Below are 21,135 nucleotides of genomic sequence, written 5' to 3' on the forward strand. Positions count from 1 at the left end.
ATCATACAATGTGACTTTTTGTGTCTGACTTCTTTAACTTAGCATAATGCTTTTGAGGTTCATCCTCAAAATACTGTAGCACAATTAGTACCTCATCTCCTTTTATGACTGAATATAATACTCCATTGTATGGATATGCCACAATTTGTTTATCCATTCATCTGCTGATGAACATTTGTGCTTTCATCTTTCGGCTCTTGCGAAAGTGTTGATATGAACATTTGTGCAGAAGTATTTGTTTGAACATCTGTTTTAATTCTTTTGGCTGTATATCTATGAGGAGAATTGCTGGATCATATGGTAATTCTATATTTAACTTTTGAGAAACTGTCAAACTGCTTACCAGTGGATGAATCACTTTACATTCCCATGAGCAATGCATATGGGTTCTAATTTCCTCAAATCCTTATAATCAACCAACTTTTAAGATTTACAAAATAAAACTGCACTACACCATAAGGCACAGAGTGAATATTTATTTATCACAGACATTAAGCCTAGGCTTTACATTTATAAATACTAGAAAAGCAAGTCAAAAAAAAGAGAGAAAAATTGCAGCAATTAGCTCAATGTCAAAGCTAAAGGATGCTTCTAACAAGATGGGGTAAGGAGAAAGGAAAATATTTTAGGAACGTTCTACAACTCCACCCTCAAACTTACTCACTCCAAGCATCTTTTCAAGTTCCTGATGCTAAAATTGTTTTCACTATTTTGTACAGGATGAGTAAGAATCCCAGAAAGAAAAGATGAGGAGAAACAAATGGCTTCCAAACAGGAGGCAGGACACTGTGTGTGCCACAAAGCAATCGGTACATCCGGCCAGCTAAATATGAGCAGTGACTTAAGATATCTGAGCCTGGGACTGGCCAATTTTAAATGGCCATTTAAGAAAACCCATGGCTCCCAATCTCCCTATCTTTGTTTACCAAAAGGCCTGTTTTGGCCCCACGGATGTTCCAAGACAAATCAGATCAGACACCCCAATCTTTTCTAAAGCCCTAAGTTCTTTCTTCTGAATATTTCTAACATTTTCTGTATTGGTCCGGGAGGGAAAAGGGTACCAGGGTGGGGTTTTCAGGTGGATGACATTTCCACAGTGGAGAAGGCAAAGGCCTCTGGCTTGACTTCCTGCTTCAGTACTCCCGTCAGCAGGAACTCGGGTGAGAGGACAGGCAGCCCAACCCGAGATGGAATGGCACATCGAGGGAAGTCCTGGGAACATGTGATCACGACCCTCTGAGGCTGGAGAAAGACAAAGAGCGAAAAGAGAAAGTCAGGGGTGAAAAAGAATCCAAGAAATAGGTTCAGGACTCAATGATCACTCTGAGCATCACTAAGACAATACCTCCTGATGGGAAGTCACATGGCACACACTGTCTATGCAGAACTCTTGCCAGAAAGTTGAACCTGAATTTGTTCAAGTTTTTTAAATGAACTATGATTTACAGGAAATACAGAAGATAGAAAAACAAGGTAAATGATATAACAAGAGAGCAAACAGAAAAATCCAGACCATGAGACATTCTAAAGGAAAACTGACCTAGTTTCTGCCAGAAGTCAGTTGCAGAAAAAAGGCTGGGTGGGTTGGGGTGGATGCTCTAGACTAAAAGTGAATTAAGAGATACAGCAATTGTGGCAATACATGGACTTTGCTTGAATCCTTACTTGAACTGTAAAAAGACACTTTCAGATGACTAGAGAAATTTGATTAATGGACTATGAAAGTGACAGAAAACAACTGTTAATTTTGTTATTGACTAAAAGCGACATGTGATTGATTATACAGAAATGTGCCTATTTCTTACAAATGTATATTTTAAGTATGTAGGAAAAAATAATAATGATGTTTACAGATTCCCTTAACAACCTCAGCGAACAAAATGAAAGAAAAAGAAAAAAAGGGAATGACAGAGCAAATGCAGCAACATCTAAATTAGTCTGTTGAATCTGAGTGATTGGTATATGGAGGTTCGCTGCATTGTTCCCTTTGTGTACATTTGAAAAGACTGTAACTATAAAAAAAATAAGTCCATTTGGTATCAGCAGACCTCTTCCCTCTTCTCCACCCGTTTCTGTACCACAGGACTTCCCCAGCCTCTCACTGCTCCGTGCTGCCAGCTGCACCTCCATTTCTCCTCTCACCTGTACCCATTCTAGCCACCTCTCTAGACCCTCAGCACACCACCCCTACCTTGTAGGACCGGGGCATGCTAGGCAGGATGGCGCCTCCACAGCAGTTGATGATCTCTCCCATCTGAGGTGGCGGTGGTTGGACTCCGGGGGTCACGTGAATCTCATAGCCCTAGGAGGGAGGAAACAGTGGAGACAGTAGATTCTCTGAGAGTCTGTGGACGGCTGGGAAATGGCTGAAGCAGGGGTCAGAAGACAGCCTCACCTCCAGCAGCCTTCGCTCCCGAGCTCGGCTCAGGGCCTCCCGAAGGCTGAAGCCGAAGTTCTTCTCCTGCTCGGGATCAGTCACCAAATATTCGTCCGGGGGCAAGAAGCAGCCTGCCTTGCGGGACTAAGGACGGTAAAGGTCAGCACCAAAGCTCAGCCCAGCCCTTCACCCAGCTCTTCTGTATAGAGTTTATAATAGGGAGCTCACGGAATGAAGCCTTCTGCTTCACTAACCTCATCTTCCTGTAGCCACGCTCATCCCACCACTTCTTAAAACCTCACCTGAGCAGCCTTCTCCTGTCACTGTCTCTGCGAGTCTGTCACCATCTCCTGGCTTCTCACCTCATGCAGCCAGGCCAGGGAGAGGATGGGGATGCCCCGGCCCAGGGCACACAGAAACTTGACCGTCCGGCGGATCCGATCAGTCACCAGGTGAGAAGCCTCAGCCACTGAGCTGGCCAGACTGCCCCCCAGGGCCAGCACTGTCCTTTCTCCGCGAGCATCCACCACGCCCGTGAAGAGCACCTGTGAAGGGGGTTAGCCTGAGCTGGTACAGCAACCAGCCCCTCCCTCAAATCCCCTGGGTTTCCTTCCATCCTCCCACATCTCCATCTCCCATGAGGCCCCATGGCCCTTCTCTACTTTGGGGGCCGTGGACTCCTGAACAGGTTTGGTCCGTCGCAGGCTACGGCTCGGTCTTCCCTGGGACTCCTCCTCTGTCTGCTCTCTCTTTCTCTTGCCTGGACCCGGAATCACTACACCCTGGGGGATTGAGAGAGAACTTGGTGGAAGTTTCCGAGCCCCTAAGCCCCCTCCTAACTTCGTGGCCCCAAGCCCTCTCCTCACCTCTTCCTTCCTTGGCCTCGCTGCTGGATTTTCTTCTTCCTTAAGGGATGCTGCCTTCTGAGGGACTCTCCCTCTCTGGAGCCGTTTTTGAAGTGGAGGTGAATGTGCAGTAGCTGAAGGCCTCTTGCGGTTTTGAGAGGCCCTAGGCTGGGGCTCTGGGGTGAAGCCTGACCCATCTGCTGCCTCCTCCTTTGGCATCTGGGGAGTGTGAGGCGGTGCCTCGGGGAGCTGGGCAAAGGCAGGCTCAGGAATGGTGCTAAGGAGCTTGGCTGCCTTCATTGCCCCATGTGTTTGGTTCCTTGAGGAGCGGGAGTTAGGTTCAGGGGGTGCGGTACAGGGCTCATGAACATGAGCTGTGGGAGACCCATGTTTCCTAGTGGCCCTCGGCCTAAGGCTGCAGTTGACTTCGGGGATGGGGTCAGGGGAAAGAGGCTGTTCTGAGGGGACTGGACACTGAAATTCAGGGGTAGTAGGAACTAGCACAGCACTTGCTGTAGAAGCCCTTCGTGTCCTGCTTGGACCACCCTGAGCTATGACCTTGGGAGTGACAGGCTGGTCTGTGGGGGAGGAAGGTTTGAGGTCAGGGGCTGTGGGTTCAGTTGGCTGGGATGTCTTGACAGAGGACCTATGTGTTTGGCTCTGAGTGGCCTGAGATGTGGGTTCAGGAGCGACAGACTGGTCTTTAGAAGTAGAAGGCTGAGGTTCAGGGGCTGTGGGGACAACTGGTTCCAGGGTCTTGACAGAAGACCTATGTCTTCTACACTGAGTGGCCCAAGGACCAACAGGCTGGTCTGCAGGGGCAGAAGGCTGGAGCTCAGAGGCTGTGGGAACAACTGGTTCAGGAGTCTTGGCAGACGACCTACGTGTCCTGCCTCGAGGGGCCCGAGATGGGCGTTTGGGGGTGACAAGCTGGTCTGTGGAGGTGGAAGGCTGGAGCTCAGGTGTTGTGGTGGTAACTGGATCAGGGGTTTTGACAGAGGATCTCTGTGCCCTGCCCCGAGTAGCCCTAGATGTGAGCTCAGGAGTGACAGGCTGGTCTGTGAGGGCAGAAGGCTGGAGCTCAGAGGCTGTGGAGACAACTGGTTCAGGAGTCTTGGAGGAAGACCTAGGTGTCCTGCCTCGAGGGGCCCGAGACGTGGGTTTGGGGGTGACAGGCTGGTCTGTGGAAGTGGAAGGCTGGGGCTCGGGGGCTGTGGACATATCTGGTTTGGAAGTCTTGATAGAAGACCTCTGTGTCCTGCCCCGAGTGGCTCTAGATGTGAGCTCAGGAGCAACAGGCTGGTCTTTAGGGGCAGCAGGCTGGAGCTCAGAGGCTGTGGGGACAGCTGGTTCAGGAGTCTTGGCAGAAGACTTAGGTGTCCTGCCCCGAGGGGCCCGAGATGTGGGTTTGGGGGTGACAGGCTGGTCTGTGGAAGTAGAAGGCTGGGGCTTGGGTATTGTGGGGTTATCTGGTTTGGGAGTCTTGACAGAAGACCTCTGTGCCCTGCCCCGAGTGGCCTTAGCTGTGAGCTCAGGGGCAATAGGCTGGTCTGTGCGGACATTGGGTTCAGGGGTTTTGACAGAAGACCTCTGTGCCCTGCCCCGAGGGGCCCGAAGTGTGGGCTTAGGGGCGACAGGCTGGTCTGTGGAGGTGGATGGCTGCAGTGCAAGGGCTGTGGGGACAACTGATGAGGCAGTTACATCAAAGGAACTATGTGTCCCGCTCCGAGAGACCCCAGATGTGGGTTCAAGGGCAATAGGCTGGCCTGTGGGGGTGGTAGGGTGGGGCTCAAGGGGTAGAGAAGAAACTGGAGAAGACCCCTGCGGCCTGACTTTGGGTTCTGGGTGGACAGAGTTCAGCTCTGAGGAGAAGGGAGTCTCTGGAGCTTCCTGATTCTCATTTTCTCTGGTCCTGGGAATAGGCAGTTCTAAAGGAGCTGGAGAGGGAAAAAGGAGGGACTGAGGTGCGGGATGTTTTTGGATCTGAGAGATGAGGGAGTTTGGGAGTGCAGCTGAGGCTTCAGGTGCTGCAGGAGGCAGACAAGCATCTGGGGATTCCTGATCACCCTGGGGAGAAAGAGAAGCCAGTGAGGAAGAGGCAGAAGAGAAGGGAGAGAGGACTTGGATAGTGTTCTCAATACTTGTTTAGACAGTGTGCTCATGGCACTTCTCTTTCTGTCTGTTCCATTAGACTGGAATTAGAATTAGAATTTTATTAGTTCAATTAGAACTGGAATTTCCTCTTTCCCAAAGACCTTGCCCCAAAAGGCCATATATGGACAATAGTAATATAGAGGATGGTTGGGAGAAAAAAGGGAGGGAAGGGACATGAAAAAAGGAACGTTCTGAGACGGGTAGAGGGAGACAGAACTTGGGAAATAGATATGGAAAATAACAGGTGTCAAGTTAGACAGACAGAAGCTAACTAAGGAGCAGTGAAAATGGAAGAAAAGTAAGAAAGCAAGGTCAGGGGAAGGGGCCATGCAGGCGATGTAGAGATGACCTGTGGAGTGGGGTGGGGGTAGAGACAGCAGTTCTCACCCTGGAAGCCTTCTCAGCAGGTGGCATCTCGCAATTCAAGTCACCTGGACAGAGGGAAAGACAAGCAGCTGAGGTCTAAGCAGTCAGTCACCTAGGAGTCAATTATCATAGGGATGTGGACCACTTTGGGCTCCCCTCTACCTTCACTTACCTCTCTGCTGCCTCCTGGGGCTCCCTGGGGCTCCCCTTCCTCCACCTGCCTGGCTCCCAGAAGCTACTGGGTCTGAAGTAAATCCCTGAAGGTCTCCTGCCCCTGCTCCAGGCTCTGATGGCGGACCAGAGGCTTGGCCTTTCTGGTCCTGGCCCCCCGCCTCTGTCTCCCTCATCTGTGGGCCTCTGTCCAGTAGCTCTTGGGGTCCCTTGACTTCTAACCCACCTACCTCACTCTCTCTCTCTACTACCAGTTTCCCTGCTTCACTCTCAAATATTTCCCCTGCGAGAGTCTGCTTTTCTCTCTCTTTCTCCTGTGTTTCCTTGGGTGTCTCAGTTTCTAACTTTACAATCTCCATTCCCCTTCCAGTACTTGCACTTTTCACTTTTTTGTCAGATTCTTGGCTCTGAGTATCTCTAGCTAACACCTGATTTTGTTCTCTGCCCTGTATCCCCCTGATTAATTCTTCCTCTCCCGTCACATCTTCCCTCTCTCCTTCTGAGGGCAGTTTCTTGGTTTCATTCTGCGGTGGCCCTCCTTCAGGGATCACCCTCTCTGTTGTTTCTCTTTGGGTACCCTTGTCTTTCTCCACAGTCTGCATCCCTCTGCCTTCCATCCCCAGTGCTTCTGCACGGACTGGGCTCTCTGGATGTTGCTCTTGCTGTGCTGTCCTAGATGGAGGGGGGCAAGATGCACGGGTGTCAAGGAGGGTGACAGCGGTTTGGGTCTCGGAGGCCTCATACTCTCTCGGACAGAATGGCTGTGTCGCCAAGACCTCCCATGCCTCATTCAGGGAACCTGGAAGCAGGGTCAGAGAGAGAGGGATGCAGGTTGAAGAGGTAACAGCTTGAGAAAAGATTAAGACAAATTCATGCATAATAAATTTAAGTGAGTTATTAAAGGAAAGCTGGGAATAAGGAAGAGAGCCATAACATTTCACTGGTGGTCCAGTGGCTAAGACTCTGAGCTCCCAATGTAGGAGGACCAGGTTTGATTCCTGGTCGGGGAACTAGATCCCACATGCCACAAGTAAAGAGTCCTCGTGCTGCAACTAAAGATCCTGTGTGCCGCCGCTAAGACCCAGTGCAACCAAATACATAAATTAAGATAAACTTAAACTAGTTGCTAGAGTAGTTGCTCTCTGGGTCTGACTTAATGTAGCGTTCTTTTCTGATGAGATGGAGGAACATCAGCAAAAAAATGTCAAAGGCTATAAAGACAGGTACAGAGAGGGGAAATACGGATGCCAAGTTGAGGGCACGGAAGAGGCGTGAGTTTCTCATACCTGTGGCCTGGGAGCTGCAACAGGAAGGGCCAGGCTCTTGGGGCAGAGTAAACAGGAAGGCCTGGGTGGGCTCATCCTCCATGCTGGGGGCTGCTGCACAAAAAAGCATGGCCTGAGCACTGCCTCTGCACAGAACTCTGAGGGCCCATTCCCAGTCTTCTACACTGCTCATGCCAGCCTTCACATCCTTTAAGGACCACCAGTCTAATCTCCCAGCTCCTGCTTGTACCAGTATCCACACAACACAGATGGCCTCACCTTCCAGGCTCTGATTCTTTCTGTCTGCAAAGCACTGGGTAGCTGGTAAGTCCAGATCTTCAGAATCTGGTGGGGAGGAATGCAGGATAATTAAAAAACCGAGGTGATCCTAACTCCTTTTCTATAGTTCTCTCCACAGCCCCAATCCTATGCAATAGCTTGAATCTGTGTCTCCCCAAAAATTCTTATGTTGAAACCTAATTTCCAATGTGAGGGCATTAGGAGGTGATTGGGAGGTGACTAGGTCATGAGGGTGCAGCCTGCATGAATGGTATTAGTGCAGGCTCAGCCGGGGCTCAGTGATAAAGAATCTGCCTGCCAATGCAGAAGACACAGGTTCAAGCCCTGATCCAGGAAGATCCCACATGCCCTGGAGCAACTAAGCCTGTGTGCCACACCTACTGAGCCTGAGCTCTAGAGCCCGTACTCAACAAGAGAAACCACTGCAATGAGAAATCAGTGTACTACAACTAGAGAGCAGCCTTGGCTCCACATAACTAGAGAAAAGCCAGCGCAGCAAGGAAGACCCAGAACAGCCAAAAATAAATAAAGTCATTTAGAAAAAATGAGAGAAAGACTCCAGAAAGCTCCCTTGGGCCCTTTTGCCACGTGAAGACATAATGAGAAGACAGCTATCTGTAAGAAGGAAGCAGGGCCTCGTCAGACACTAAATCTGCTGGTGTCTTGATCTTAGACTTCCCAGCTTTTAGAACTGTGAAAAATAAACTTGTTGTTTATAAGCTATACAGTCTATGGTCTTTTGTTACAGCAGCTCACATGAACTAAGATATGCTAGAAGCTAGAAGCCTTCTTTATCGCAGGCCTCCAGGGAGGAAGAAAGGCCAGCACTTACCATGGAGGCTCTCTCCAGAATCTGTGGCCCTATTCCCATGCGGTTCTCTCTCCCTTCCTGTGGTGGTCTGGGCCCCCTCTCTCTGCGGCTGGGGCTCCCCTGGAGTGCCTGTGTCCACCACCAGATCTGCTAGGTTTTCCCTTGAGACCGGGAGAAGGTCCTGCTCCCCTGGTGCCGTGGATGACCCACCCTGGGTCCCGGTGGCAAGTGCTCTGTCCTGTTCAGGAACGGCTGCATCCCACGTGGTCCCAGCATCTTTTTCTGCCGGAAGCTGGCTCTTTCTGACACCAGCTGCTGCTGAGGATGTGTTCTCCGCATCCAGTTTACAGTCCCCAGCTAGAGGAGGCCAGGCTTCCTCTAGACGCAGCACGGGGAGCCGTGCCGGGCCCCCTTCTGCCTCCGCATCAGTGTGATGTGTCCACACTATGCCTTGTACCTGACATTTCTCCGGAAGTGCAACAGCTGGCCCCAGTGGGACCTCGTCCTCCACTTGTGCAGAGGCCTGGCTTCTCTCCAGGTGGACCCCTGGTGAGCTCTTATCTTCCTTCCCCTCTGTATCACTGTCCCTGGGAGGATGCTGGCTCTTTTTTGAATATTCCCTATCCATGTGACCCTTGGGAACCATTCCCCTCCTTTCCACTGGGAGCCCCTCTTCCTCCACATCTGTGTCACTGTCTCCCCCAGCAGAGGCCTGGCTTTGCTCCAGAAGGGCCACTGGTTGGGCCCTGTCCTCTTCTGCATCTGGATCTCGGGTCCACTTACCAGCCTGGCTCTCTCTTAGACGTGCCAGTGTCAGTGCTGCAGAGACTTCTTCCTCATCGTCTGTATTGCTGTCGATCACCATGGAAGCTTGGCTTCTGTCCGGGGGGACCTCCCCCTCCTCTATATCTGTATCACCATCAGCTGGGCTCTCCTGCTGACGTGCCACACCAGGTGCCTGGGGGCTCTGTGTACCAGCTTCGTGGAAGATCTGCCTCTCCTTCATGGGAACCACTGCTGGGGTAGCAGGGATCCCCTCATCCTCCCCATCGGTATCACTATCTATGAAGTTACAAGACCAGGCCCTTTTTGGACGGACCCCAGCAAGCCTTCTTGGAGGCCCACTCTCATCACTCACATCTGTGTCACTGTCCTCCCCAGAAGGCTGGCTCCTCTCCAGAATCACTCCAGTCGGAACCACCCCATTCCTCACATCCCTCTCGATTTCTGTGTCCCTGTTCTTCTCCTTCACGGAACACTGATCTTTTTCAATCTGGATTTCGGCTGTGACAGGTTCAGGCTGTTCTGTCTCTGCAGCGCTACCTCTTCTGGGAGCTGAAGAGGCCTCCCCTGCTCCTGATTCCTGACTTTCTTCCTCATCCGTGTCGCTGTTCAAGTTGAAGGCAGAAGGTGGCCCGGGCCCATCTGGGGCAGGGGAAGGCCCTTCTTCATCACTGTGAAGGGAAGAGAAGAGAAGAAACCTATAGAATCGATTCCCCCAGAAGGGATATTCCACTCAAGTAGGAACTCCTTGAGAGCAGACGCAAGGTAATACTTGCTGTTCTGTTTCCAGCAATTAGTTCTCTAGTTGGCACATGAGACGCTCAGTAAAAATTCAGTTGACTGAAGGAGTATGTGTGGTTCCCCAGCCCAGACTTTGATGGTAATTAGCTCTCCCAGAGATGGCTCCTCCAGCCCCTGCTTCCTCATCCATTTGAAGACTCAGATGCCTGGCCCTTTGACACTCACCTCTCTGGAACGACTGTTGCCAAAGAGGAGGTCCTTGGTCCTTTCACCACACACTTGTCCAAAAAGGAATCTGTCATGAGTAGAAAGGAGTAAGTGGAGAGCTTTATACTCACCGTCCCTGTCTCCTCACCCACCCTCCTGATACACAAACTTACCTACTTCTTCCTCTGAGTCCTCAGCCAACAGAAGCCTGGGGGGTTGAGTTCCTCCCTGTACCCTGGGTGTCTCCTCTACAGTTAGAGGGCCCCGGGAGACAAAAGGCCGGGGGACATCCAAGCGATGGTACTGGCAGGGCAAGTCAGCAAAGAGAATCAACTCCCGGTCCCGCAAACGATGACTCACCCCAGGGCCCAGGACCTTAGGAGGCCGCAGGATTTGAGTGCCATTGAGGCTCCCGCAATCCCGGAGGACAGGCGCCTTGTCCCAGGCAGAGATTTCAATCACTGCATGTTGTTTGGAGATTGATGAAAAGGGCAGGGCCACAGAGCAATCAGGCATTCGGCCTATCATGTTCTTCCCGAGGTAGAGTGGGAAGTCTAAGAATTAGAAAGGTAGGTGAGTTCCAAAGCCATAATCCTAACTTGCTATTAAGAAAAACGTTTCTGTTAAGTTCCCCACGACTCACTCAAGGTCTCCTCCATGCATTAGAGAAATAAAAGGCTCTAGAGTAACTAGCTAATAAAGAATATATGCGATGCATTATTCATAGTGAACATTCCATCCACCTACAATGGATTGTTTCTATTGTGCTAAAATATACATAAAATTTGGGCTTCCCAGGTAGCTCAACTGGTAAAGAATCTCCCTGCAATGCAAGAGATGCCGGTTTGATCTCTGGGTCAGGAAGCTCCCCTTGAGAAGGGATAGACTACCCACTCCAGTATTCTTGGGCTTCCTTGGTGGCTCAGACTAGAAACAAGCCACCTGCAATGTGGGAGACCTGGGTTCGATGCCTGGGTTGGGACGATCTCCTGGAGAAGGGCATGGCAACCCACTCCAGTATTCTTGCCTGGAGAATCCCATGGACAAGAGTCTGGTGGGCTACAGTCTATGACAAAGAGTCAGACACGACTGAGTGACTAAGCACAGCACAGCATACATAAATTTACCGTTCAGCCAATTTTTAAATGTATAGCACAGTGACATCAAGTACATTCACATTGTTGTGAAAAACATCACCACCTTCCATTTCCAGACCTCTCTGGATTTTTATCTGAATTCCTTCATCGTCTCCTAACAAAGTAAAATCACCCCCATGGAGTCCAGGTCCCTTGCCTGGAGCAATCAGATAATCATCCCCACTTTTCCATCCCCAGTAAGACATTTTTTTCAGACCTCACAGATGCATATCTAAGCTCGCAACCATCCCATTACCTCCCCACAGAAATAAGAGGCCTATACCAGCACTTTAGCACGAAATTACTCCTGACCTTTTTCTGGTCCATAGGAACTACTGAAGATACGCAGCTGCCCTAGGGGCTCCAAGCTATACCCCAGAGATTCACTGGGTCTCTCTTCAACCTCCTCCTCTTCTTCAACTTCCCAGTTTAAAATTTGGGTGTCTTCCATGATCTGGGAAAAAAACACATTATCCCTTCCTTCAGTGGCTCACACACACAGCCTCAGGGAGGAGACTGGTTACTGCAGTCTCCTGGATAGCTATGGAGGCTGATGCTTCTCTTTCTGCCAATCATTCTGTTGTTATTTTTCTGAAGCATTTAAGAAAAATCTTTGACCATGACACAGAATAAGAAAGAAATTTTACAGAGTTCCAAGTACAGAAATATAAGGGTCTTCCCTGGTTGTCCAGTGGTTAAGACTCTGCACTTCCACTGCTGGGGGGTGCAGGTTCCATCTCTGGTCAGGGAACTAAGATCTTGCATGGCCAAAAAACAAACAAACAAAAAAAAACCCAACAAAACGAACAAACAAAAACTGAGTTGAGAGACTTCTCTGGCGGTCCAATGGCTAAGACTCTGTGCTCCCAATGCGGGGGGCCAGGGTGCAACGCCTGGTCAGGGAACTATATCCCACATGCCCCAACTAAGGCCACACAGCATGTGGGATCTTAGTTCCCCAACCAGGGATTGATCCCTGCCCCCTGTAGTAGAAGCATGGAGTCCTAACCACTGGACTGCCAGAAAATTCCTTATTTTACCTTCCATTTCTCAGATAAAGAAACTGCAACAGGGATGGATTAACAGATTTGTCTAAGATCACTCAGATAATGGGCTTCCATTGTGGCTCAGCTGGTAAAGAATCCGCCTGTAATATGGGAGACCTGGGTTCGACCCCTGGGTTGGGAAGATCCCCTGGAGAAGAGAAAGGATACACACTCCAGTACTGTGGCCTGGAGAATTCCAGGGACTGTAGAGTCAGACAAGACTGAGTGACTTTCACTCAGATAAAGTCTCTTCCTGTTTAATATTCTTTGATGGTTTTCCACATCCATAGGATAAAATACATCTAAACTCCTTAGCAAGACCCTCAACAATCAGAACCTTATCTCCTGAAATGTGTGTCCCACCCCCACCCCGTCCAAGTCTGTGGTTCTTCAACATGGACCTTCTTAATCTCTGAACACACTGTCCCTGTTGTCTCTCACATCTGCAGGCCTTACCCAGCTCCTTAGGACGTTGCCCCTACTGATCCAACTCCTATCCATCCTTTTAGCTCAAATGTCACTTTCGCAGCAAAGCCTTGCCTTTAGTCTTCTCTGTGTTCTGGTACTTTCCCCTATTCCCCTAAGTGTTTGTATCCTAAGTGTTTCACGGTAGTGGGTGGACTTGTATTATCCTAATAGGTCTCACCATAGTGTAACTATTGCATTCCATTTCTGCCTCACACATCCCCCTTGAGAACTGGACCAATTAGAACTGTCTTTTCCCCAAGGGTCCATCATGTTAATTCAACAGTAGTTACTGTGTACCTGATACCACTAGAAGTATTCCGAATACATTCATGAGCCAAACGTAAAATTAACTCTGCTCTCCTGATGAAATAATAAGATGAAAAGTCAAACTAGTATGGGTGGGAATTAAATTTGAAAGATGCTACCCTAAAGGGAAAATGTTGACAAGTAAGGAAAGTGGGACACCTCCACGGAGAAAGTGTTAAGATCGTTTCATGATGGCGAAGTCAGCTGGCGCCCATGACCTTCGGCTCCAATCCAATGGGCCTTCATCTTTGATCTCGATCCCAAGGGTTCCCTCAGAGCCCAACCTCTCCCAGTGTCTTCATACCTAAACTCAGGGAGGGCCGTCAAGTGAAGATGAGGGTTATAATCCGAGAAGCAAATTTCCAAGAATCCTCCGCCCAGTCGTACCCAAGGCACGCCCCTCCCGCCCTCCGGGAGAACCAAGATGGCATCCGGGGAGTCGTGGGCGAGGCCCCCCAGAACTCACCTCCTTTGAGTCCCCGCGCGCGCCACCAGTAACGGCTGCGACAGGGGCGGTGCCAGTGCCTGAGCGGGGAAGGGGCCGAGTAGCTGATTGGCTGAAGCCTTTGTCTTTCTCGGCCCTGCGGCAAGCAGACGGAGCAATCCAACGCGGAGGCAAAGCCGGAGCCCCGCCCCGCCCCGCCCCCTTACGGTTCAAAGGGGCGGCTTCTCCGGGGAGACTGAGATCCGTTGGGCGAGGCGGTAATCGGAAGCCGCGGAGGCGCACTGAATAGCGCACTTCGATTGGGCAGCTTCAAAGGGACAACCCACTGCGGTTTCACCACCCACTTCCCGCGTGTATTTCCAAGTTGCGACCACAGAGTCTGGATGCCAGCAGCGGATAGAGGGGCTTACCACAGTCGTCGACCTAAGCATGTAGTGCGGCCAGAGCGCCTTTTCTGATCCTCCCAGAAATGGTGTCCGCTGACTCATGAGAAATATAAGGGTTGCGGGCTGCAGTCGTGGCTGAAGACTTCAGTTTGGAAAATAGCCCGTAGGCGTGGCCCTTGAGGACTCACTACAATGGAAGTTCATTTCCTTTTGATTTAGCTCATCTAGAAGTCATGTCATTTTCTCCCTGAGAATCCATTCCTGATGGACACTTTGAGGTCATTTTCCTAAAGATATCCAGGCAAACGGAGAGAACTCTTTTGTTCACCATCTTAAAAGCTGACCGAGGTCTTTGAAGGGCTACAGAATGATAAATTTTATTTTGCTAAATTTCATACTAAGACAAGAAATTTCACAGGAATAATTTAGAAGGACCTTTTGCATTCGTATTCTCACTTCATTCTTACCAGAAATAAGAGTTGTGCGGAGGTTAGCTTGCTTAGGCTCCTACGGCTATTGTTAGAGACAAATTGAAACAGTTTAATCGTGAATTCTGAACTCTCTTCACTACCACAAAATACATAACTACTTTCATTGTGATTGTGCCTTCAAACATAAACGTTTTAACTGGGTGAAAGTGAAAGTGAAGTCGCACAGTCTTGTCAGACTCTTTGCGACCCCATGGACTGTAGACTATCAAGCTCCTTTGTCCATGGGATTTTCCAAGCAATAGTACTGGAGTGTATTGCCATTTCCTTCTCAAGGGGATCTTCCAAACCCAGGGATTGAACCCGGGTCTCCCGCATTGTAGACAGACGCTTTACCCGTCTGAGCCACCAGGGAAGTCCTTTACTGGGTAGACGAGTCTTACAGAAATTTATGTTCTTTTATTTAGAAGATGAGAAATGTGTGTTGAATCTAGTGTGAATTGACACCTTGCTATCATCTAACCAAGAGCCTCTTAGGTAAATAGCCCTCTTGCCAATTCAGGAGACGCAGGAGACACGGGTTTGATCCCTGGGCCGGAAAGATCCCCTGGAGAAGGAAATGGCAACCAGCTCCAGTATTCTTGACTGGGAAATCCCATGGACAGAGGAGCCAGGCGGGCTGCAGTCCATGGGGTAGCAAAGAGTCGTACATGACTGAGCACACACTCAGGGAGCCTGATATCCCATGTCCTTTATCATGGTGCTTACCACACTCTAGTGTTTTATACACTTCTCACCAAATTGCAAGATCCTGGAGAACAGTGAGATAATCCTTAATCATTTTTGTATTCCTAGCTACTGGTTTGGTGGACATTTAATATCTCTCAAGTTGAATTAATCCCTGAGAAGAAACATGTCACTAAGATTTGAGCTCATCCAATTTTTTTCCCCATCCCCCTCCCTACCCCTTTTATTTTAATCCCGAGGTTCTTGAAAGGTTGCAATGGTCAACCACCTCTCAGTGAAATCAGCGAACTGAAAAAACATTGACTTCATCAAAGTGCCTATCAGGTATCTCACCCCACAGTTCGCCTCTTAACAGTGTGTTAAACGCGGCTCTAAGGCGCAGAACCCCCCATGGACCGAGACTTCCGGCATATCTGCTTCTCTATTCTTGAACATACCTTCCAGACAATTAGTTTTTATACTGAAAAGTCCTTGATGCAATTTTGTTTCTTTCTAAATATTATCATTAGAAAGCTCCCAAGGAAATAGCAGGAAGGCAATGCCCTCCTCCTTCCCGAAGTATCTGGAGGAGCCGCAGCTCACTGGAGTTCATGCCAGTTGGGTCACCAGGGACCAGCTGTTAGATAGCAGATCAGGGTGCCGCATTTCTCCCCGTTTTCGCTGAGCTAAGCAGTCCTGTCTTCCCAAGAGCTACCGCAGCGGGGAGCTTTCAGGGCGTGCCTCCACTCCACCTTCCAAAGCCTGGCACACCAGGGTTCCCAATTCCTGTACCCCCGAAAACTACTCTCTTTTGATGCCAGAAGAGTCTGGCATAGAGGAAGGAACCTTAGCGCCAGGCCGTTTTTCAGTCAAAACACCCAAACCAAAACCCCCAGACCCAGTACCCACCCATTCGTCCTTTCATTTTGCAGCGTGGACAACAATAGAGAACTACAACTCCCAGGCAGGACTGCGCTCGTCCAGCAGGGACCAATGGACGTGTGATACAGGACCGGCACGGACTAATCAGGGCCAGCCTAGTGAGGCTTTGTCTCTCCACCGCGGCGCGCGGCGAATTCTCCCGCCTCCCGGCCCCCGCGCACGCGCGCCCCGCCCTGCCCGCCTTTCCTCCCGCGCCCTCCCCTCTCCTTTCTCCCTCTCAGAACCTTCCTGCCGCCGCGTTCGGACCTCGCTGCTTCAGCCTCCGGGTCCCGTTCCATCTTTCCACCCTGCGACTAGCCGCAGAGAAAAACTAATTCCATATTATTTTTTTGCCCCATACACACTTTGAGGCGAGCAAAAAGATTAGAATAAATTTTAACAATGAGGGAAATCGTGCACATCCAGGCCGGTCAGTGTGGCAATCAGATCGGTGCCAAGGTAAGGATTTTTAACCTCTTCTGACTGTATTTATTTTTAAGGAAAAAAAAAAAAACAGGTATATTATGACGGATGGTTGTAGAACGTTTGCATCTTCCATTCTTAGTCAAGATTTGCCCCTCAAAACTTTTCTATATAAATGCACCTTTGAACCTTAGGATTTGCTTTTGAAAAATGAGGAATTCTTTTTCTTGGCAGGCTCATTTTGGGGAAGCTGTTAAAAGGACCCTTCAGGGTTAGGGGGCGGGAAAACCGAGTTTCTGTAAAATTTTACTTAGGGGATCTCCTAACGGTCCGAGGACCGGGAAGCGAGGGAGATGCGGAAACGGCCCGAGACAAAAGCTAGATGAGATTTTCCCCATGTGCATCCCCCTTGGCGGGGCTTCGTGGGGCTAAGCCAGATGGGGAAGGGGCGAGGATGGCGGGCAGCTGCCGAGAGGTCAGATCCAAATGTGGGGGCGCGATGAGCCAGGTGGGCTGGGCGATATCCTTTACAAATGATTAGGAATCTCCGGGCGCCCGCGATCCCCAAGGGACGGTCCCGCAGTTTTTCGTGCATGGAAGGCTAATATGTGCTGGACTAATTTGTTCCTTTTATTTCCCCTTAACAGACTCTTAAGGGCGTGGACAGATAGGGAGAAAGGGCGAGGGGGAAAAGAGAGTCCATTCTTTGAAAGGGTTCCTCAGAGCTAGAGAATAGGACAAAGGAAAAAAAAAAAAACCTCATTTAAAGCAAGGGGGTTAAAGCTAGCAAAGAAATGAAATTTCGAGGCCAAGGGGGAGGGGTGTTTTTTTTTTTTTTTTGCGCGCGATTACAGTGTAGCGGGGGAGGGGCAGGGAGGAAGTGCGGCTGCTACGTTGTAGCAGAAGGGCGGGACCCTGGCGCGCTGGGACAATGCGGCCAGGCCGGCCGGCGGGGGGCGCACGAGCCCGCGCCAAGCCCCGCCCCTGGCGCGCGGAATTCGCCCTTCGGCCCCGCCCTTGCGCGGCACCTCCCTTTGTCGGCCGCCTGGCGCGTGCGTGCGCCGCGGTCACGTGCAGGGCGGGGTGGGCTCCTGCGGCAGTGACTCTTTTTCTCTGCGCCCCCCCCCCCCCCCCCCCCCCCGTCTCTTTGTGCCCAGGGTGACTGCCTCCATCTACCCAGTCCCGTGCCTGCGATCGCCGGGCCCTTTAAGCCACACAGCATCTCACGTCCCAGGCAGTGAAAGCTGCCGTTTTTCCGAAGGTGCATGTGGCTAGGGGAAGGGTGTGGCAGGCAGGCAGGCAGAAGAAACGCTAGATCCTTGGGGAGGGCCCGCCACAGGCGAATCTGGAGCTCACATAGCAGTAGGGGAGCATAATTGTCTGGACCCTGAGATGTTGAAGACTCTTTGCTCTTCCCTGGCAGTTCTGGGAGGTGATCAGTGATGAACATGGCATCGACCCCACCGGCACCTATCATGGGGACAGCGACCTACAACTGGACCGCATTTCCGTGTACTACAATGAAGCCACAGGTGAGGGAAAGAGCCCGGGATGCAGGGGTCCCATCACTCCCACTTCTCTGGGGTCTCTGCCTCCCCGGGACACCCTTTACCCTCTTAGAATGAATCCATCTACACTCATTGGAGACCTTTCTCTCTTTCCCAGTGGCTCTGCTGCCACCTGGTGGCAGTGTCTGAAATCACACATTTGGGTCCCCAGCTCTCTCTTGGCCCCAATTTATTTACCTTTATGTCTTCCAGTTTTCACTCTTTTACTTTATTTCTCCTAGGTGGCAAATATGTCCCTCGTGCTATCTTGGTGGATCTAGAACCCGGAACCATGGACTCTGTTCGCTCAGGTCCTTTTGGTCAGATCTTCAGACCAGACAACTTTGTTTTTGGTGAGTTAGGGAGATATCAATAGATACTGCTATTCGAGTTATTTGGGTGCAGCAAGAGTTAGAAATGATTGTACTGGAGTTTATACAGACTTGTGTTTTTAAATCTAATGGAGAGTGGAGGAAGTAATTTAGATAGAAAATTATACAGGGGCAGATATATCACTGGGGAGTAAGAAGGAAGAAAAATCCACTGGCCGTAATCCAAAAGTTGAAAGGTAGAAATGGGGCTGTGTATATTTCACACTTGACTGAACAAGCTTGCCTTATAACCCCATCGCAGGTCAGTCCGGTGCAGGCAACAACTGGGCCAAGGGCCACTATACAGAGGGAGCCGAGCTGGTTGACTCGGTCCTGGATGTGGTTCGGAAGGAGGCCGAGAGCTGTGACTGCCTGCAGGGCTTCCAGCTGACCCACTCGCTGGGTGGGGGCACCGGCTCCGGAATGGGCACCTTGCTCATCAGCAAGATCCGTGAAGAGTATCCTGACCGCATCATGAACACCTTCAGCGTGGTGCCCTCACCCAAAGTTTCCGACACTGTGGTTGAGCCCTACAACGCCACCCTCTCTGTCCATCAGCTGGTGGAGAACACTGATGAAACCTACTGCATTGACAACGAGGCCCTTTACGACATATGTTTCCGCACCCTCAAGCTGACCACACCAACCTACGGAGACCTGAACCACCTCGTCTCGGCCACCATGAGTGGAGTCACCACTTGCCTCCGCTTCCCTGGCCAGCTCAACGCTGACCTCCGCAAGCTGGCCGTCAACATGGTGCCCTTCCCACGCCTCCACTTCTTCATGCCTGGCTTTGCCCCTCTAACCAGCCGTGGCAGCCAGCAGTATCGGGCCCTCACTGTCCCTGAGCTCACCCAGCAGGTCTTCGATGCCAAGAACATGATGGCTGCCTGTGACCCCCGCCATGGCCGGTACCTCACCGTGGCTGCTGTGTTCCGTGGGCGGATGTCCATGAAGGAGGTAGATGAGCAGATGCTCAACGTGCAGAATAAGAACAGCAGCTACTTCGTGGAATGGATCCCCAACAACGTCAAGACAGCTGTTTGCGACATCCCACCCCGTGGTCTGAAGATGGCAGTCACCTTCATTGGCAACAGCACGGCCATCCAGGAGCTGTTCAAGCGCATCTCAGAGCAGTTCACGGCCATGTTCCGCCGGAAGGCTTTCCTCCACTGGTACACAGGTGAGGGCATGGACGAGATGGAGTTCACCGAGGCTGAGAGCAACATGAACGACCTCGTCTCCGAGTACCAGCAGTACCAGGATGCCACCGCAGAAGAGGAAGAGGATTTCGGTGAGGAGGCCGAAGAGGAGGCCTAAGGCCAAGTCCCTATCACCTTAGGCTTCTCAATCCCCTCAGCCTTCTTCCTCAACGACCCCTTTCCTCTCCCTCAGAATTTGCATTTTCTGCATCTATCTTGTTTTTCTTTTTTGGGGGGGATTCTAGAACAGTGCCTGGCACATAATAGGCGCTCAATAAATATTTGTTGTTTGTTGAATGTCTCTTCTCTCTTTCCACTCTTGGGGAGCCTCGATTTTCTGCATTCTGGGTAACCCTGTCATTTTCCTTCTGGTGCCCACTCCTCCCATCTGTCCAGTTAACATTTCCCTCTCTGTTTTCAAGATAGCTCTCCAAGAGGCTGGGTTTCCTCAAATCTCATTTAGAACCTTGTGCTGAAAACCTGGATTGGTGACTGCCATCCTAGGCCAGTGTGCTGGCCCAGGGGAAGGAAACTGAGCAAGTAGAAGTCCCTACCAGAAAGGGTTGGATTTGGAGAGGGGCATCCAGGGTACTGAAGTCCTAGGTGCCAGGTATCTCCCCGCTCCTCTCAGCTTGTGCAGAGGTGTTGACAGTATTATCTTCATTTTTAGTCTCCTTCCAAGCTCTGTCCTGAGCTATTACCTTTGCAAGTTTCTGGCCCCTACCCTACCAAGTGGGAATCCCTTCCTCTTCCACTTTATCTCCTTCATAATAACGTTGAATTCCCCTCCTTTCTCCTGTTTGAGAAAGGGGGTCAAGAGAAGCAAGAGATAGCCTTGGTCTCTAAGTCTCCAGAAAGCCCTCCCCACCGCATCTTTTCTTATAAAAAAAAAATAAATAGCAGCCCCTTCTGTACCTACATGGAAAGGTATGTGCTGCCACCTAAACGTCATTCCCCAGACAGGGGACAGAACACCTTCCATCTTTTGGCAAACATCTCATCTCTCCTGCTACTGCTTCCCCACTTCCTGATTTTGTCCTATTCTACACTTCAGATTTCTATTGTGTTGAACTTGCTGCTTTTTTTCATATTGAAAAGATGACATTGCCCCAAGAGCCAAAAATAAATGGGAACTGAAAAGAATTTCGCAGCACGTGTGCTCATTCAGGGAAAGATCACTGGTGAAAGAGGCATGGGGCTCCAGGTCAGTTGTACAATATACTCTGCTCCCTATAAACAGGTGAGAATATCCTTACACCTTAATCCCTGGTACCCTGTCTTAATAACTGGGATAGATGCTCAGATGTGAGGAGATCTAGGGATAGAAAGGAGAAATGAGGTGAATGTCATATAAGTGGTTGCCAGATGAGCATCCCCTTGAACTTGGAGAAATAGAGATTCTCCCACCTGCCCAGATGTACTGAACCAAAAGTGGGTTGGACCCCAGCAGTCTGTTTTTAACAGTGCTCCAGAAGAATCTTGGGAGATGCACAGACACTGTTTACCACTTGGAACACACAGTACCTCCTGGGTTCCATTCAGTTATGGGTATATGGGTTTTCTCAGCCTAAGGCAAAAATCACCTGGGGAGGGGTGGTGTCATAGTCCCATTCTAAACTGACACTTTAGTGTTCCACCTAATAACTCATGCTACAAAGAGCACAGTGTTAAGTCTCAAATTTCCCTTTATTATCAGTAATTCTAGGGACT

At 50.3% G+C, this 21,135-nt stretch overlaps 2 protein-coding genes across 10 annotated transcripts; one reads left to right on the top strand and one right to left on the bottom strand.

Annotated features, from left to right (window-relative positions):
- Positions 1–456: 456 nt before the first annotated feature.
- MDC1 (mediator of DNA damage checkpoint 1) lies at positions 457–13,617 on the bottom strand. 9 transcript variants are annotated; one of them, XM_025296476.3, is made up of 16 exons: positions 13,443–13,617; positions 13,136–13,280; positions 11,469–11,610; positions 10,194–10,574; positions 10,039–10,108; positions 8,311–9,743; positions 7,458–7,523; positions 7,200–7,292; positions 5,915–6,712; positions 5,764–5,807; positions 3,244–5,289; positions 3,040–3,159; positions 2,740–2,922; positions 2,396–2,521; positions 2,192–2,302; positions 457–1,242 (listed from the first exon to the last, which is right to left on the bottom strand). In XM_025296476.3, exons 3-16 carry the CDS (start codon positions 11,605–11,607, stop codon positions 1,075–1,077), a joined length of 5,778 nt encoding a protein of 1,925 aa, XP_025152261.3. In that variant the 5' UTR covers positions 11,608–11,610; positions 13,136–13,280; positions 13,443–13,617; the 3' UTR covers positions 457–1,074. The 9 variants fall into 9 exon arrangements, with proteins under 9 accessions (XP_025152261.3, XP_006052387.4, XP_025152258.3 ...); XM_006052325.4 differs by lacking the exon at positions 13,136–13,280; XM_025296473.3 differs by lacking the exons at positions 13,136–13,280; positions 13,443–13,617 and adding an exon at positions 13,281–13,428.
- A 2,489-nt stretch (positions 13,618–16,106) lies between these two features.
- On the top strand, positions 16,107–19,722 carry TUBB (tubulin beta class I). Its single transcript, XM_006052356.4, has 4 exons — positions 16,107–16,341; positions 17,729–17,837; positions 18,095–18,205; positions 18,486–19,722. Exons 1-4 carry the CDS (start codon positions 16,285–16,287, stop codon positions 19,541–19,543), a joined length of 1,335 nt encoding a protein of 444 aa, XP_006052418.2. The 5' UTR covers positions 16,107–16,284; the 3' UTR covers positions 19,544–19,722.
- Positions 19,723–21,135: the final 1,413 nt, after the last annotated feature.

Source organism: Bubalus bubalis, chromosome 2, assembly GCF_019923935.1.
Source record: "Bubalus bubalis isolate 160015118507 breed Murrah chromosome 2, NDDB_SH_1, whole genome shotgun sequence".
NCBI lineage: Eukaryota > Metazoa > Chordata > Mammalia > Artiodactyla > Bovidae > Bubalus > Bubalus bubalis.

Excerpts from the sequence above, each read along its gene's own strand:
- TUBB (XM_006052356.4), top strand. The coding sequence starts at position 16,285 with ATGAGGGAAATCGTGCACATCCAGGCCGGTCAGTGTGGCAATCAGATC. Across the intron at positions 16,342-17,728 it reads GCAATCAGATCGGTGCCAAG|TTCTGGGAGGTGATCAGTGA; the intron begins GTAAGGATTTTT and ends CTTCCCTGGCAG. Across the intron at positions 18,206-18,485 it reads ACCAGACAACTTTGTTTTTG|GTCAGTCCGGTGCAGGCAAC; the intron begins GTGAGTTAGGGA and ends ACCCCATCGCAG.
- MDC1 (XM_006052325.4), bottom strand. The coding sequence starts at position 11,607 with ATGGAAGACACCCAAATTTTAAACTGGGAAGTTGAAGAAGAGGAGGAG. Across the intron at positions 7,293-7,457 it reads AAAGAATCAGAGCCTGGAAG|CAGCCCCCAGCATGGAGGAT; the intron begins GTGAGGCCATCT and ends TTTTTTGTGCAG. Across the intron at positions 5,808-5,914 it reads CCCCAGGAGGCAGCAGAGAG|GTGACTTGAATTGCGAGATG; the intron begins GTAAGTGAAGGT and ends CCCTCTGTCCAG.